This window comes from Oryzias latipes, chromosome 6 (assembly GCF_053564925.1).
Source record: "Oryzias latipes strain Hd-rR chromosome 6, Olatipes_Hd-rR_3.1".
In the NCBI taxonomy this organism is placed as follows: domain Eukaryota; kingdom Metazoa; phylum Chordata; class Actinopteri; order Beloniformes; family Adrianichthyidae; genus Oryzias; species Oryzias latipes.
Genome location: NC_136242.1, coordinates 30,268,431 through 30,286,676, shown reverse-complemented (window position 1 = coordinate 30,286,676; position 18,246 = coordinate 30,268,431). Strand labels below are relative to the sequence as shown.

General features: G+C 40.2%; 1 protein-coding gene and 1 long non-coding RNA gene across 2 annotated transcripts; one reads left to right on the top strand and one right to left on the bottom strand.

Annotated features, from left to right (window-relative positions):
* Window positions 1-3,099: 3,099 nt before the first annotated feature.
* On the bottom strand, window positions 3,100-17,841 carry LOC101173145 (aminopeptidase Ey). Its single transcript, XM_004070155.5, has 23 exons — window positions 17,489-17,841; window positions 14,320-14,417; window positions 14,100-14,216; window positions 12,514-12,700; window positions 12,297-12,439; window positions 11,394-11,530; window positions 10,859-10,985; window positions 10,283-10,437; window positions 10,001-10,114; window positions 9,780-9,923; window positions 9,555-9,620; window positions 8,888-8,953; window positions 8,646-8,818; window positions 8,487-8,566; window positions 8,262-8,392; window positions 8,124-8,179; window positions 7,071-7,218; window positions 6,904-6,995; window positions 5,409-5,519; window positions 5,088-5,255; window positions 3,889-4,029; window positions 3,572-3,653; window positions 3,100-3,495 (listed from the first exon to the last, which is right to left on the bottom strand). The coding sequence occupies exons 1-23, from the start codon at window positions 17,620-17,622 to the stop codon at window positions 3,331-3,333; spliced, it is 2,835 nt and encodes a 944-aa protein (XP_004070203.1). The 5' UTR covers window positions 17,623-17,841; the 3' UTR covers window positions 3,100-3,330.
* On the top strand, window positions 10,297-12,398 carry LOC105354261 (uncharacterized). Its single transcript, XR_908917.3, has 4 exons — window positions 10,297-10,435; window positions 10,533-10,592; window positions 11,353-11,453; window positions 12,262-12,398. It is a non-coding gene; the product is annotated as an uncharacterized LOC105354261 (long non-coding RNA).
* Window positions 17,842-18,246: the final 405 nt, after the last annotated feature.

Here is an 18,246-nt window from a genome sequence, read left to right as displayed (position 1 = left end):
TTGAAGGTTTTAGTCAGGTTTTAGACCCCATCATAGCACAGAAACTGCTCTTATCAAGGTAACCAATGACATCCGCCTGAACACTGATGATGGAAAACTCTCTGTCTTAATCCTGCTAGACCTGAGTGCTGCCTTTGATACTGTTGATCATGGGATCCTTTTGCACAGACTCCAAGACTGGGTTGGCATCTCTGGATCTGCCCTAAGTTGGCTCAGGTCTTATCTGGAAGACAGGAAATATTTTGTTGAAATTGGGAGTTGTGTCTCAGACTACATGGGCTTGAATTGTGGTGTGCCCCAGGGATCGATCCTGGGACCCCTTCTGTTCAACCTCTACATGCTGCCACTAGGGCAGTTAATACGCAGTAATAACATTTCTTATCACAACTATGCAGATGATACTCAGATCTATGTGTCACTGACTACAGGTGAATATGGGCCGATGGATTCACTCAGCCACTGCCTCCAACAGATCAGTGCGTGGATGCAGAACAACTTTCTCCAGCTAAACTCAGACAAGACCGAAGTTATTGTTTTTGGCCCACAGAAACAAAGAGAAATTGTCAGCAGCTACCTTCATTCTCTGTCTCTTAAACCCTCAAATCAAGTCAGAAATCTAGGGGTAATCATGGACGCTGACCTGAACTTTAACAGCCATATCAAATCAGTAACATCAGCGGCATTTTACCACCTGAAAAACATTGCCAAAATCAAAAACATAATCTCAAAGCGAGACCTGGAGATACTTATTCATGCATTTGTCTCCATTAGGTTAGACTACTGTAACGGCCTGCTCACCAGCCTCTCCAAACGAGCTGTAAAACAGCTTCAGTACATCCAGAATGCTGCTGCTCGAGTCCTGACCAAAACCAGGAAGTATGATCACATTAGTCCTGTGCTCAGGTCTTCGCACTGGCTCCCTGTACCTCAAAGAATAGACTTCAAAGCAGCTCTGCTTGTGTACAAGTCTCTCCATGGCCACGCACCAAAGTACATCTCTGACATGTTAGTGCCATATGAACCATCTCGTACTCTGAGGACCTCAGGGGCCGGCCTCCTGTTGATTCCCAGAGTCAGAACTAAACAAGGGGAATCAGCGTTTCAATATACTGCAGCTAAAATCTGGAACAGCCTCCCTGAAGGCGTAAGACAGGCCTCTTCTGTGTTCATGTTCAAATCTAGACTTAAAACATTTCTGTTTAGCCGTGTATATGACTGAAAGGTCCTATCTGCACTTTTCTTTCCTTCCTTTCTTTTTAAATCTTTTTTTTTTCTTTTCTTTTCTTTTAAAGTAAATTTTATGTTGATTATTTCTATGATGTATTGTGATTTTAATGCATTTTTCTGTTTTGTGAAGCACCTTGAATTACTTTGTGTACGAATTGTGCTATACAAATAAACTTGCCTTGCCTTGCCTTGCCTTGAAGAAAAAAGGTTCAGAGCACTGTCTAGTGGGTCTAGATGACCCAACTCCCAGTGTTAAAAGTGCCTTGGATAGCACAAGGGTTAAATAGTGCAGTTGATATACATTCCAACATAAACACACACACATGCACACACACATCTTCTCAAACACACATACACGCACACGCATTTTGCAAGGAAGGTGGGACCTGGGTCCATCTGTCCCCTACCCCTTCCCTGGTGGGGGGTGCGGGCCTCTTGGCAATGGCGGCCGTGTCCCTTGGGTGCCGGCTCCCTGGGCCCGGCGGTGCTCTCTCCGCACGGTGGAGGAATTCATATTACACCTGAGCCGGGGGTGTTCGTGTCCCTGGGGGGTGGGTCCTGGTCCTTGCCCCTGAGCGCTGGGCCCCGCCAAACTTCCAACATGGCCGAGCCTGGTCGGGCCATATTTATAACACCCTTTGTGGGCCACCCTTTTTTCCCCGGGGTTCCCCTCCTGGGTGGGGGCGGCGGGCCCCTGCCTTGCTCCTCCCTGGACCAGCCGTGGGCCGGGTGGGTGGCTGCCTGGAGTGCGGAGCGGGTCTCCCTTGGGGGGTCCTGGCTCGTACCTGGGGTTGGGGCGGGGGGATGCCCGGAACTCCTGGGTGGTGGTGGGGTGCTCGACTGGGGCTGTGGGCATCTTTCTCCGGTGGGGCCCTGCATTGGGCTCTTCCGGCGCGGCGGGGGGGCTGCTTTCCTGGGTGGGCTGGGGCGGCGCTCTCTTTCCCTCCGCGCCTCCCTGCTCTCTGGCTCTGGGGGCCTCACGGCGGTCCTGCTGGCCCTGGCCTGTGTGGCGGTCTTGGTCGCCCGGGGGCGGTTGTTCCCTGTCTGTTCCCATGTGGCGTTGGGGGAATTCCGGCTGCCGCTGCTGCTGCGGCGGGGGTCTGGGTGTGGGGGTGGCTGGGCGCTCCTCCTCCTTCTTTTCACATTCCACCATCCATTTTAGAAGAACATAAACACTCACCTGAGCACAGGTGTTAGCTTACCTTTGCACTTATAGTTTGCATGATTGAATGAATGAAAGATTTCACACTAGTTGGTTTAAAGGCACAGGTATGCGTTCGTGAACACTATCTGTTTTGTGTACATGTTGACATGTGAATATTTTTTGCAGCTAGCAGGTGTGTTGATAATATTTGAGTGTGTGTGAACAGGCCCCGCCCTTTTTGTACTACATTTGAACTGTACCGTAATGATAAACAACCAGTAAACCTGTCTGCTCTATGCTGCTTCATGGTCTTACCCCCCCTCTCACCATCACCCCCCCCCCCCCCCCCCCCCCTCTGACATCCCTCCCTCTTCTTCCCTTCTTTCCTTTTCCGTCCGGTCCAACACCAAAGATTTTCAATCATGGTTGAAATGAATAAAGTTTGGCCTCAATTACAAAAGGGGTTTATTCAGTCATACCTTTGGTTTGTCTGAAGATTAATAACCCCTCTTGTTAAAGTAAAATATGTCCAACACAAGAGGCCCTCAGCTCTCATCTGCCTGCCTAGCTGTTGGACAGGACAAGTTAAAAAAAAAAAAAAAATAGTGCAGTTGGGCTTTAGACGGCAGAACAACGGTAAGATCCACCATCCAGGGTGGCAGTTGGTCTCCCAGAAAGACTTTTGTGTTTTCTTTTAGTATTTACATCCTCCTTAAATACATTGTCAGTTTGGTTTGACATTGAAAAATATACTTTATAATTTCAACATTTTGTGTTTTACCCTAAAATTTTTAAAAACAAAATGAAGCAGCTGAAGGATTTCCTGCTGTTTGGTGGGACTGCTGTGTTTTAATCAATCTTTGTCCAATCGTGACCACATAATCAGTCATTCTTTGATTCTGAAGTCACATCTTCTTGTGCAGACGTTGTTTACACCAACTCTCAGCATTCTCCTTGTTTCAGTTCTTCTGATGTCCAGTCTGGCTGTTAAACCAATCCAAGACCTCCTGTTTGTTCTGTTGTACCCACTTGATGTTGGCCTTTGTCCTCTCCAGGGCCTGATCCACAGCCAGAGACGCTGAGCCGAACCCTGCAGCTTCATGTTTTGCCACAAAGTCTTCGAGCTGCAGAAGAGAAACAGCATTTTAGAGTGCTGAGCAGGAACTATGCGTTACCTTTGAACTCAGAACAAAGGCGTACCTGCTGAAGCTCAGCAGGGGTGGAAAACCTTGATGTGACACCTGAAATTATGGAGGCAAACGAGAAGGAGCCCACCCCATATCTGTAAAGATGAACATTATTGTGATGAGACATTCTACAGCTTTCCTAAATTTCTGCTCACTCAATTTTATGATATGATCAGGTGAAACCCTCCAGATTAAAGCTGGTTCATAAAAAAATGTTTCAGAATTCTCGTTTTGATGCCTAAATTATCCACAGGTCGTCTGGTCACACTCGTCTTAAATTAACATTGACCCTTGACCTTGCAAGCACATGTATGGAGAAATTCAGCTCACTGCGTGAACATGTAGTTCCAGTGGTCACGCACAAAGTCCCACGCCAGATTTTGACCTGCTCTGTTACTGGCGACAGATGTGATGACAGCAGTGGCGTCCTGCTTACGGATCATAGCGGGATCTAAGGTGTAGGAGAGATACCTGAGGCAGGCGATAGATAGATGACATTTGGTTAGAGCTGGACGTGGATTAAAAAAAACTTCAAGGGGAACATCTTTAAAAGATGAGGAGCCAGTAATTTAACAGATGAGCAAAATTCAAATCTTGTGAAAAAATTGTAAACAAAAAAACAAGATGTTGCAAATTTGAAACAGATTTTAAAAATTGAAAACAAGGCATTCTAAATATGAACAAAAGAAAATTTGAAAAAAGTTGTAAACTCAATAGCAAACATTGTGAACTTGAAGGAATTTTAGAAAATTTGAAAAATTGAATGCGTGAACTGAAGACTGAAAGCTAAAAAGGAAAGAAACAAATAAACAATAGTTTAAAATACAAAACAGAACCTTTTACAAATAAATATTATTTTCATTTGGTGACAGTTTTAGCTTTAAAGTTCTTTTAATACAAGTTTCAAACTTAAACTTTTTTTCAAAACTTCATTTTTTTTCTAATTAGAAATATATACTTTTGAAAATAAAAAAAGTATGTCTTATATTTTCACATAACTTCGTCACGCTTGCAAACGTGTACCTTTGTTTAAAACTTCAGATAAAATTGTTTTTCTTGTTTGATCTACGATGTGTGTTTTTAATAACAACTACACAAATAATAGTAATAACAATAATAATAAAATTCTTATTTTTGCAATTTAAGAGCTGGACTTGAGTGCAAGGTCATGGAAAGAAGGTCTAACAAAAAATGCAGGAAAAATGAAAAAGGAAGGAAAATGGTAAATCACATGGTTGCCTTTAGACACTATGGGACAAAAAAATGCATCAACATTGTAAATGCAGAAAAAAACTTTTTATTGGTTAATTTGGCTGCATTGATGTTTGCTACAAATTTTAGATTTGAAATAAAACAGCCCCGTGACGCTGAAAGAATAACACGGGCTGGAAATGGATGGATGGATGGATGGATGGATGGATGGATGGATGGATGGATGGATGGATGGATGGATGGATGGATGGATGGATGGATGGATGGATGGATGGATGGTCAGAGTAGGTGACTTCGATAATGAAGATTATACTCACATCCTCAGTAGTTCTATGTTGTTGGTACAGGCCAGGGCTGACATGAGCTTGCTGGCCTCACTTGCCACAGATGCCCCTTTAAACTGCGACCATGCAAATTGCCACTCACTCTCATCGCCTGCAGCCATGGCGCTGCAGTACACAGCCGAGCGCAGGTTCGGGTGGATGCTGAGGAGAAAAAGACAAATTTAGCGATAAAGCTGGTTCTCGCTCTACTGTAAACATGCTTTAATCATTAGCTGCAAACTGTGGTTTTCATGTGATATAATCTACTGATGACGTATTTAGACTCATGATCACAGATCCACTGAGAAGACCCACGGATTGTGCTGGGGACTGTCCATCCACTGTTCAAACCACTTTCTGCTTAGGTCTTGGCACTCTACGAGTCCTGTTTCACAGGCTGTTTGGACTGCATTGACCTGGTTATACCTGCAGGGGGAGACACACCTTTAACAACAAACCTGACTGAGACACAAAGCTGCAATGTGCAGTAACAGGTGCACCATTTCAAGCATTCATTTAATACTATTATTATTTATTATATTTGCACAGTTATTTCTCTAATATGACCAACTCAGCACAACAATATTAAAAAATACAACCCAGGACTGCAAGTATGGAATCAGCCTTTGGAACTGTCGTCATTCCAGTGTTGGTATTTGAGCATTTAACCAATCCCCTTTCAGCTGTCCTTTGTAGCCAGGGTCAGAGCTAAATATGCGTTCTGAAGGCCTTGTAATGCAAAATCAATGTCGGTCATTCATTTCTTTCAACCAATCAGATTTTGAGTTGTTGTCAGCAGGGCCTTCTAGCAGGCTTAGGCAACGTCACAGTATTCAGACCTTCTGATTGGACAGAAGTTTCAGGAAGACAGGAAACATTTCCCACAGCCTTGGCCAGTTCGACACAGAGCTTCGGAGCACGTTTTGATCTGTCTCAGTTAAAAACAGAGCTGACTGTAATGTACGCCATGGATGATTTAGCAGAAAAACCTCCCACTCATCTCCTTGACGACCTTCATCAGAAAAATCTGAGTGAGATCATGAAGCAGCTGTACAGATTTGTGTGTTTGTGTCTGCGTCTGTCCAGCAGACATTTTCGGCTCGAAAGCTAATTTAAACCTAAGCAACAAATCAATACACACAACTGGGGAGATCCGGCTCGCAGCACTGGCCTTGATGGAATAGAAAATGACTTTTTGACGGAACTGAAGCGCGATAATCTACATGACAAGGTGATCGAACTGTTTTGAGGAAAGAGAGGAGGATGGATTTTTTCTTCAAATAATCAGATTTTTTGGTAAGTGAAATCATAAATATCATAACACATAAAATTCCAGATATATGCGGTTAATTTCAATATTTTTTGCTGTCTGTAGTTGCAAAACAAGATTCGTTTACAGTTTTGTTTATTTAGTTTATTTAGAGGTATTCTTGCTACAGGAATTTTCAATATGCAATGCAAAGCCCGTTTCTGTATCATAAAATGGTTAATGAGGGGTTGAGTGACTCAGACACAGCACTACTGAAGGCCCATGTAAGGCACGGTCCACCACTGTAAAAACTCCAAAAACATGATTTTGATCGAAGGGGGACTTAAAGCTGTCAGAGATCTGCTGCTCTAAAAGACTCAGTAAAAGGTTTTTGTTTACAGTTGTGTCTAAGCAGAATGTTAGCTTCACCCTTCAGGTGGAAATACCACCTTTTCAGATGTTTGGCTTTCAGATCAGATGCTTTGTTCAACGGATTCTTCTTGGACTTCCAGTTATCCAATCGTGCTTTCATGTGGTTTTAGTGTTGTGCTCTGAACTCACTGATCCGTGTGCTTCTCGGGAACATGGGTCCAGTTTGAGGTCATGTTTTTGTAGTGCAGAAAAAGGGGCGTCACCTGTTTCTTGATGTATTCCTGAGATGAAGTAAGGAACTTGGTTGTCAGTTATTTGTCACAAAACCTTGCTCAGTCTTTGTCTAAAAACTGCACCTGCATGGGCTGGTAGACTTCAGTGCCGTCCAGCATGAGGTTGTAATAGTGCAGATTGTCCAGAGCGAACTGCCAGGGCATGAACTCGGTGTCCTGGGACAGGTAGGAGGTGCTCCTCAGTGCGAGGGTTGTGGAGACCAGCTGAGCTCTGCAGAAAAACCACCAACAAAACTAAAGATATGATCGTAAGATCATTACAGTCCAGCGTGTGGAAACACATTGAATTTTTTAAAGACATGTGACCACAAAGTGTGGTATTATTAGAAAATTCAAATAATGTTCTGTTTGGATTAATTTGATGTGGAAAAACAACAGTGGGCTGAACTTTAGGAAACTAAAAAGTGAATGGATTTGCCATTAATTCTTTTTTACTTGTTTGTTTGCACACATTTAAATTACACTTGAGTGTCTTGCAAGAAAAACAATGAATCTGGAAAACTTCACCTGCATGTCAGTACTGTACTGTATTGCATCGTTCAGTACCCAGGTCACACTGGGTCACATTGGTTGAGTTTTTGGCTAAAGATGTCCTGGATGGATTTTAGGTCAGTGAAAATGAACCAATATTTACTATGAATGGTAATTTGGTACCACAAATTATGATCTAAATCGAATCGTTAATATGAATCGTCAGACCCCGTACTGCAATATAAGAAAAGTTGCTTCAACTTGAAAAAACTGTTTGCTAATTTGTATTTAGTGAACTTTTCATTTGGCGTCTTGCAGTATTCTGCGCATGAATGTACTATATATACATTTGATTTGAATACATTTACTTCATTTAGGCTTCATTAACTGCTGCGTTGTAGCTCTCAAATAATTAAAATGACAAAGCATTCAGCTGATGCTTTTCATCCACAGTAGCCTGCTGATTACTTTTGCAATTTCTGTAATTTCAAGTTTGTTGTCTTGTCCTACACTAGGAGACATTGACCGTTTAGCCTGGGATTTAAACCCCTGATTGATTGTCTTAGAGGCAGACTGCTAAATCAAGAAACTACTGGTAGTCACCCCTGGACACTGACAAGGAAGGGAGGAACAGCAGAGGCCTACCTGGCCAAGTTGAAGGCATCGTCCAGCAGCTGCGCTCTGTTGATCACAGGTATGACCTGAGTCCAAACACAAAGCATTATTACTCAACGTGCACGGGCTGAAAGCATCTCATGAGACTCAGAGAAGCCCAGACGTTACCTGGTGGTCTGAGCTGAGCTGAGCCAGCAGCCGCTCCCAGTTTCCTAGATCATAGTTAACCCGATAATAACCCGTTACATTGATATTAGCCAAAACCCAGGAAGAGCCACTCCTCATGTCCAAGTTCACAGCTAACACAAAACAGAGAAAGTCTTTTTTTAAAACATTGGGGGGGTGGGGGGGTGGGGGGAAATTCCATTGTAGAAGTAAACTTGATCCGAACACCTTCTTTCTCCATCAGCCACCAGATGTCTCCACTCACATCTCCATTCTTCATCCAGCGCACTGGAATAAACCACTCATACCTGTACATAAGAAGATGGTTCACGCGCTTGGTAAACCGTTGAAAAACCGCTGTGAAAGGAGGATTAAAATGTTTGGTACTTGTAAGGAGATTTGATTGTGACGTCGTTCTCTGGATCCAGCAGAAAGTGCTTCTGGGAGACTCTTCCAGTAGTCGTATCTATGGTGACTACAGGAAAGCCCATCTGGAGCACCCAGCGGTCCATGATGGAGTCGACTTGACAGGGAAGTGAAATGTTGTTGTCTTTCACCGCCTGCAGAGACCATCTTTAGTGAACATGAAGCAAAACATTAATACATATTTAAGAAAAAACATATTTTACCATCTGCAGATGTTTCCACAAGTCGCTCCCGATGGTGTTGCTGTAGGAAAATTGTCTGAGGTAACTCTGCATGTTTAAGAAAAAACATAACTTTTGAAAATTTTACACATTGATGGGATTTTGCAACATGAAAAACCTGACAAAACACTAACTCTTAACATTTTTTAACATCTTACATATTTTGAAACAACTGTATTTGTTTTTGTCTTTTTAAATCAGTTTTTGTAAAATGACTTTGACGTGTCTAAAAGTGGTAGTCGTTTAAAAAACGTTGCCATATTTGACAATTGTGACCACAAATCTTTGCTCACACAGATAAGAATCAGAACCAGAATAATTTATTGTCATTGAAGTAGCAAATCGCAACAAAACTAGAACAGCTCAAGACTGGGAGGTGTGGGGAGGCAAAGGTAGCCAATGTGCCAAGATGCAATTTGTGCAAAGATGCAGTTTATAAAAAAAAATAGTTTGAGTAAATAAAGACGAATATATGGGTAAAGTGCATGTGGAGAAAGAATGGTTTCATTTTGTGAAAATGCACAGCTGCAGAAGAAGGGTCACCTTTTTCATAGAGGTGGAACGCTGAAACAAAAGCTTTAAGATCCACAGATTTATCTGTTGTTGAAAAAAAACGTAAAGTATTTTAAACAGTGATGAATAAACGTACACTGAGGCCTTCTTTGAAGACGGGCTCTGACAGGAAGTCTGACAGCATCCTTAGCACTGAAGCTCCCTGCAGAAAAAAAGCACAAAAACACTCAGTAGGGCACAATCCACTCCAAATAAACTTAGCAAAAGAAAACATTATCAGAATGTTCTAATAATACCACACTGTATCACTGTATGTCAAAGAAAACGCTAAAATAAATCATTAATGTTTTTTTTTCCATACTTTGCTGTAGGAAATGGTGTCGAACTGTTCGAGAATCTGTTCAGGCAGGACAATGCTGTCCTCTTCGGAGGTGAGAGGATGAGAGGACGTCAACGCATCCACTGCAAACGCTTTGTGAACATCATCTAGTACAATCAAGTCTTTCTGTAAACAAATGGACAGGGGTACAGTTAGATGGTGGTCAAACAGTCTCTGCAGTGACAACCCAAATTACTCCTCACCACGTTCCAGTCAGGCTCGGCGTGGTCAGCTCCAAGGTAGGACACGTATGAAGCAAAACCCTCGTTAAGCCAGACCTCATTCCACCAATGCAGCGTCACCAGGTTACCAAACCACTGTGGTATAATGCATTAATCAGTATGTAGTATGATAAGCTATCTCGAATTCTGAAAAGCTTCTCTTTTATCCAGGATTATGCCATTGCTGACAACGTTTTTTTAAGTTGAAGGCTTTCAGAGATGCCTTCATTCTCCTGGATGAGAGGCAAAGCGTTTTCAGCTTACCATATGTGCCAGTTCATGAGCAATGATGGTGGCAGTGGTTTCTTTATTCCCATTGGAGGAGGTCTCAGGATCGTAGAGAAGCCTGGTTTCTCTGTATGTCACCAGACCCCAATTCTCCATGGCACCATAATAAAAGTCCGGCAAGGCAACCTGGTCTGTGCACGAAATCATGAAAATAAAATTGATTTTTACAGAAATGCATCCATTAACAAAGAACATTTATCATACAATTTTTTTTTTATATATATAGTGACATGAAAGAACGACTTTGAAGAAACCAAGAACGTCAAAATATTTCAGGAACTTCCAGGTAAGTCAAGTTTACAATCACTTCTTACTTCACAGCCCCATGAAATGAGGCTTTGAACTCTTCAAATAAGGATTGGATTTTAAACTAGTTTATTTTTCTATCTGCAACAGTATTGATGCTTGTATTGATGTACAGTATAATCCTAATCAAAAGACCACCAGGAATGTTTTTATAATAGATCAGAAGATGATTTTGAGTGAGACTTGAAGCAAAGAGGCTGATGGAAAAAAGCAGCAGACTGCATCATCGCAATGAAACGGTGTTACCTGACTTGCTCAGAGGATACGGGATGTTGTAATAAGACTGGAGGAAATCCAGGATTGGTCCGGTGAGGTTCAGAGCATAATCCCCCTGTCCTTGTTCGATGGTTTTTCTGCGTGCCCAGATACGAACCTCAACACAAAACAGCAAAAATGGCTTTGAATAAGACCCATAAGTTATGGGTTATAAGTAACAGGAAACTATGTATATAAATTTCTTCCCTAGATGGTTCTATATTTGTGCGTACTTATTAAAATAATAATTTCTCTAAATTTTTTCACGTGAAGTGCAATAGAGTTATATCTACTGGCTGCATCGATTTCTAAAAACTTTAATGTTAGAAGGAACATGTGAAATCTGTACAACAGTGGCCAATATTGTGTAAAATGGTGGGATGACTTAAACTTCAACAAAAGATGATTCATTGTTTTGTTTCATTCACACAAGGTCTTTAGATTTGTGGTTCTGCTAGTGGAAAAATACTTTTTTCTCTGTGCAGAAGGTGATTTTAGAGTGAAGTGGCGAATGCTGAACACTTACCAGGGTTTCTCCTTGCATAGTGTGCAGATATGTGAAATTTGAGACTACGATGGCCAGCAGGTAGGTGGACATCTTTTCTGTAGGCTCAAACCTTGTCTGTGTCACAGCTTCTCCATCATGAGTGGTGGGGAGAATATCTAAAGAAGACACACACAAAGAGTATGGGAAGTAAGGTTTCTACAATATTTGTGTTTAAAATTTAATTGTCTTCTTATGTAAAGCACTTTGAGTTGCATACGATGTAAAAATGCTATAGAAATAAAGTTTGATTTAATTTACTTTAATTTAATTTAATTTAATTTAATTTAATTTAATTTAATTTAATTTAATTTAATTTAATTTAATTTAATTTAATTTAATTTAATTTAATTTGATTTGATTTGATGTGATGTGATGTGATGTGATGTGATGTGATGTGATGTGATTTGATTTGATTTGATTTGATTTGATTTGATTTGATTTGATTTGATTTGATATGATTTGATTTGATTTGATAGGACAGTGTCACAAAAGAATACATCCCAAGTAAATATTGCTCTGATTTTATTATTTCCTCTATGAATAAGTTTTGTTATAAGTCATAGTTTATAGTTCTGTGAGGATAATTCACATCTTTCTTTCTCAAAAAGACATGTTGAATAATTTTCCTTGTATAACAAAAACACCTACGTCTAAAATACAGTAGTTTTGCATGGAATTCATTTAAAAAAAGATGCTTTTTACTTTTAACAGAGGTTTCATTAAACCTCCAGTCCCAACTCAGGATGCCAAAAGTAAACATGTAAAATACTTACTTTTTGACATGTTTACCTATTACCCAAAATAAAGTGGTTGATTTGAGGATATATTTGTTATATTCAATCATCAGGATGCTGATGATTACTTCTGACCCTGTGTTGATACCTGCTTCCAAGCCATTGGACAGAGCAACGGTCCCTGGAGGATGGATGAGGGTTAAGTGGAAAACAGCTTTCATTGCTGGTTCATCGAAACAAGGAAACGTCTTTCGGGAATGAGTTGGATGCATCTGAGAGATGGCGATAATCCTGCAAAAAATAAAAACGCAAACATCAGCCGATGGGAACTGACAGAGTCCGAAGAAAAATCACAGCAGACTCACCTTTTAACCCCATCTTCTTCATATTCACTTCTGTAAAATCCTACTAAGTCATCAGCCAGCTCCCCAGTAAACCTAGTGTGCAGCTGGTAACTCTGTCCTGAAACAAGTTTGCTTTTCAGTTGAATGACCAGATACTGTGTTTGAAACTGCAGCCATGTCGACTTGATGCTTGGGGCAGACCCGCCTCCTGAAAAAAAAATAGTGGAAATAAAAACTAAAATAAAAAAATAATGACAGATTGTCATCTGAAAACAGTCACATTTTAAAATCTATTTCCCTCTACATTTTCACAAAGTCAGAATTAAGCGTAGCACAGAACAGATGGGTTCCCTGAATTTTTACACAACGGTTTAACAGAATGGAATACATTCAAAACCCAAACCAATAAATTATATCAACTTGCATTAAAAGTCAGAAACACAATTTTTGCTTGAAATTATTTGTTGAGTTATATTGGGGAAAATTTTCACTAAAATAAAATAATAAATGACAAGGAGATAGAATTGCATAAAAGAAATGGTTGTGAAAATGTGTTTTACCTATTTACTTCAGAATTGTATTTTTTTTCTTTTTTGTAATCTAAATTGTCTGTTGCTCATGGAACAAATTAACTTACTATAGGTTTTTAACTTTTTAAAGTTATTTAAGATATTTGTACTGAAAGGTACGGAGCCCATGAACTGACAAATATAATAAAATCACCACATTGCTCCCTTGAAATAGTCATTTGTTTTTTCTGTGTTTATTCACATCAAAGATTTATGGAAACAGTTGTCTACACATTTTGCGAAGTGATACTTTGTATAACAAGCATGAAAAAGAAAATTTTAATTAAATGTTATTCAATCCTGAAAACAAAATAATTATTTTCCATATTTTCCAAGACAATAAAAAATTGATTTATTACGTAGAGTAAAAAGTGGGAAACAGAAAATGTCTAAATTGGATCAGAGGATGAAAGCTCTGGAGAAACTGGGAACCAACAATGAGCCAGGAAGAAAACTCAAGTCCCTGATGAAGAAAAAGATTTATTTTAAAACTGTTTTTTTTTCCTTGACTCTTTGTAAAAACATTTGCAAGTATCACCTTTTAAAAAATCAAATCAGAATAAAAAGATAAGTGTGTGACAAAGCAAGTAAGGTTGAAAAACAACCTGAATAAATATGTTAACATTTTACGAGAAGCCAATAACAACCAGAGATAAGGTTTTTTTATGGTCTCTCTGTGTGTTTACATGTGTGAGAAAAGCAGCTTTAGCATATTTGTTTGTCTTTCTACATTCATAAGACCTAATCCTAGACAGAACACCACAGCTTTCTTGTTGGCAGATGTCTAGTCATATTATTTTCAGCTTCAATGTCACATAAAAATTAAAAATTTTTAATGTGGACATCTAAATCTGCTGTCTACAGTACATTAGAATAATTTTTTTTGGAGTATAGTGATTATTTTAGGGGGAACATTGACTGCTTTTATCGGATTTTGGTGATTTTTGTACAATTTTAAATGCAGCCAAAGTTCTGGTCCACTTAGAAAAGTCTAGGACTGCAGTTCTCCTAAAGTAACAAGGACATATAAGTGTATACCTGCAGCAGTGAGCCTGGCTAGCTGTGTGTCGTCCATCTTGGTGTAGTTCAGTTTGTTGGAGTGAATCAGGATTACATTTGTTGCTTCAAGACACACAAACTGCACAGTAGACCATCCTGATTGAAGAAGCAAAAAAGACAAACATGACAGTTGCAAAACATGACATTATCGTACATGATAATAACAATGATTAATAGCATAAGAAAAGCCGCTCATCACCTTTGAAAATGTACAGGCCAGAGTCTGGATCCGGCTGGAGGCGAGGCCACAGAGTGACGTTGTAGAACTCGGGTACCAACGTTTTCGGAAGACGATATCTTTGGATGATTGTTAAAAACACACAAACATCATGGAACAAAACAAAAACATGTTGTCAAACTCAAGTGTAGTGACTTATTTGGACTGCTGCACGGTTTTGTTTTGCTGTTTTTTTCACTTAAGTTCCAGAAGCACATACACATCAGTGGGATTGTTCCACTGCAGAACCTTCTTTTTCTATTATAGCTTCTATCATTTTATCAATATATTTCTATGGGGAAAAAAATACAAATGGAGCTGTACTGTACATTGTTTTTTTATTGTATTCGTGCTATTTTTGTGTAATATGTTGTTTGCCTGTGGGTCCCAAAAATCCGTTTTTAGGCTGTACTTAAAGGCTCTTTACATGGGAGTTTTCTATAGTCGCACTGAGATAAGAATTATGAAAATCTGATCAGAAGTTAATAAGCCAAAGCAAAAAAAGTAGACCAAAGCAACAGATTAATAATAATCAAAATTTAATATTCTTGAGCCAATTTCAAATTATTTGAATGTCTTACTGCAGCTGTACATAAATATCAATATTATTTCAAATCAATTCAATTCAGTTTTTTTTTAATATAGCCCAATATTAAAACACAGTTCTATCGCACTGCTAATCACTGTATTGTGCATTGTACTGATGTACAATACACTAATTAAGGTGTTGCTGATAGTTTTATCAAAACCAAACATATACTGTAAGGCATTGTGGGATTAAGTGTCTTGCTGCAAGACCTCCCACCTTTGACCTCCATCGAACCAAATGACCGTACAGACCAGTGAAGTTTATACCAACTCCTCACAGTCATTGCTTTGGGTGTGAGGGAAAGTTTTCTTTTTATTTAAACTGAAAAGGAGATGAACAGCTTTGCTTGTCAGTTCATTTTTATTTCCCAAAGAAACTTTTTTTCATTTCTGTTCAAAAGTAGCTTTTTTGTTCATTCATTTCTGTCCGCAATTGTAAACAAGTTGCATGGTTGTTGGTGCCAGACGGGCTGGTATAATTTTTTTAGAAACTGCTAATCTGCTGGAATTTTCACCCACGACCATCTCTGGGGTTTGCAGAGAATGGTTTGAAAAACAGAAAATATCCAGTGAGGGGCAGTTCTGTGAGTGGAAATGCCTCATTGATGCCAGAGGTCAGAGGAGAATGGCCAGATTGGTTCCAACTGATAGAAAGGCAACAGGAACTCAAATAACCATTGGTTACAACCGAGATATGCAGAAGATCATCTATGAACACACAAGACATCCAACCTTAAACCAGATGGGCTACAGCAGCAGAAAGCCACTCCGGGGTCCACCCATATCAGCTAAGAACAGGAAACTGAGGCTACAGTTCACACAGACTGACCAACGCTTGACAATAGAAGATTGCCAAATGTTGTCTGGTCTGATGAGTATCCATTTCTGCTGCCACATTCAGATGGTAGGGTCAGAATTTGGCATCAGCAACGTGAAAGCATGGATCCTTCCTGCCTTGTATTAACGGTTCAGGCTGGTAGTGGTGATGTAATAGTGAGGGGGATATATTCTTGGCACACTGTGGACCCCTCAGTACAAATTGAGTATGGTGCCAATGCCACAGTCTACCCGAATGTTGTTGCTGACCATGTCCATCTCTTTATGACCACAGTGTACCATCTTCTGATGGCTACTTCCAGCAGGATAATGCGCCGTGTCATAAAGCTGGAGTTACAAACACTGGAGTTACAAATAAAATGTGAAAGTAATAAAATTAAAATGTATTTAAAACATGAGCAAGAAACAAATAATTAAATAAACCTTAATAGACATGTAAAATGGAAAGTGTGACTAAAAAATTGAATAAATAAATAAATAAATACAAATAATTAAATAAATAAATGTATATACATACACATATAATTTATTAAAATATCAAATAAATTCCTAAAATTCAACTAAAAGCTAAATTTAAAAGGCAGTTCTTAAGCCTTCCTTTAAAAACATGAATAGTCTCTGCGGCCCAGAGGCTCTCTGGGATGCTCAGGGCCGTAATAACTGAATGAAGCCTCACCGTATGTTTTAGTTCTAACTTTTGGGATAACCAAAAGGCCTGTGTCAGAGGACCTCAGGGTCAGCGAGGGCTCATACTTTAAAATCATTTCATATAAATATGAAGGCCCGAGACCTTAAAAACATTTATAAACCAATAAAAGAACTTTAAAATCAATCCTGAAGCTCACAGGGAGCCAATGCAGCGATTTTAAAATCGGTGTAATGTGACAATGCGTTCACTGGACTCAAATGGCCTCCACAGTCACCAGATCTCAACCCAATAAATCACCTTTGGGAGGGGATGGAACGGGAGATTGGCATCATGGATGTGCAGCCGACAAATCTGCAGCAACTGCGTGATGCCATCATGTCAATATGGACCAAAACTCTCTGAGGAATGTGTCCAGTTTGTTGAATCTATGCCACCAAGGATTAAAGGAGTTCTGAACGCAACAGGTGCTCCAACCTAGTACCAACAAGGTCTATCTAATAAAGCCTCATTAGCTGTCATGAAATTTGCCCTCCACATTTGACCCATCCTCTGGGGGAGCGGTGAGCTAAGGACAACCATTAGGAACCATTTGGTGGTTTGAAACCCTGATCCAACCCCCTTAATGCTGAGTGTCAAGCAGGCAAGAGGCATTGGGTTCCATTTTTAGAGTCTTTGATATGAACTCACAACCTTCCAGTCTCGGGGTGGACACTCTTCCACTAGGCCAATGAGCTGGTCAGTATCGGTGAGTGTATTTGGCATCAACGGGATTTGGATTTCCAGACAGACCGCAGGAGAGGTGGCTGAGGGAGTTAGGGGCAGCAGTGGAAGCAAAGTGACCCCTAAATTTTACTTCTAGGTGAGTGCACCAAAACTGATCGAATGTGTGAAATCTGAACAACTGAGCATCTCACGAAACACCAGAGGCTTGAGACACTTCTAAATCTTTGGAAGCTGCTATTGCACAAGCTTAAAGAAAACATTTCCTTCTCTATCAGGAAATTGAAGTTTGCACCGAAGTTTATGACATGTTTTCTTGCTGTCTCTTTGCCTTTCAAAGTATTACTTATTCCTTACCTGTCCCAAGCAGCTGTGACTTCTTTGCTGTCCCCTACGATAACAACAATCCACAACACAATGGCTGCCACGGAGACCAAGACTAAAAAAATACACATAAGGCTCAGCTTGCTGACTTTACAGCTTTTCCCCATCGTTGCGATCTGTTGTGAAGCAATGAGAGGAATGTCTCTGGCTGCGGATCAAATCCTTCCTCTGGCCTGGACCTCAGGCTCTCTCACTGCTGTGCCACCGAAAGAAGACTGAGAGAAACTGAGCGCGTCTGGTTTGCCCGCTCTCCTGCAGAATTTCAAAGAGAAGTAGGGGCTGATAGCATTTAAGCTCCTTTAACAGGTGCTGTCACTACGAGGAATGAATGGATTACATATTAGGAGAGCATTGCTCGTGGGAACGAGCGCAGTCGATAAGTGTTTTAGTAGGTGTTGACACATCCACCATAAATCACTGCATGTTTACTGAGAATCCAGACACGCGTGACGTAGATCGTTCCATGGTCAAATTTTCACTTCTGTTTTCTGACGATGATAGAAGAAAAAGCTACTGAGGGTCGTCACAAATCCAGAACCTATCAGTCTCATCTTTCTACACAGTAGGCTACTCTGACATTCTCACTTTGTTTAGATGATTACTGTTGAGCTGGACTTAGTTGGATCTAAAATGATTTTTACCTCAAGGAACTATGAATAATGGACACATTGTAAAATCTTTGGGCATCTGGAAAAGTGCAGATAAATCCAATCCATTATTATTATTATTAT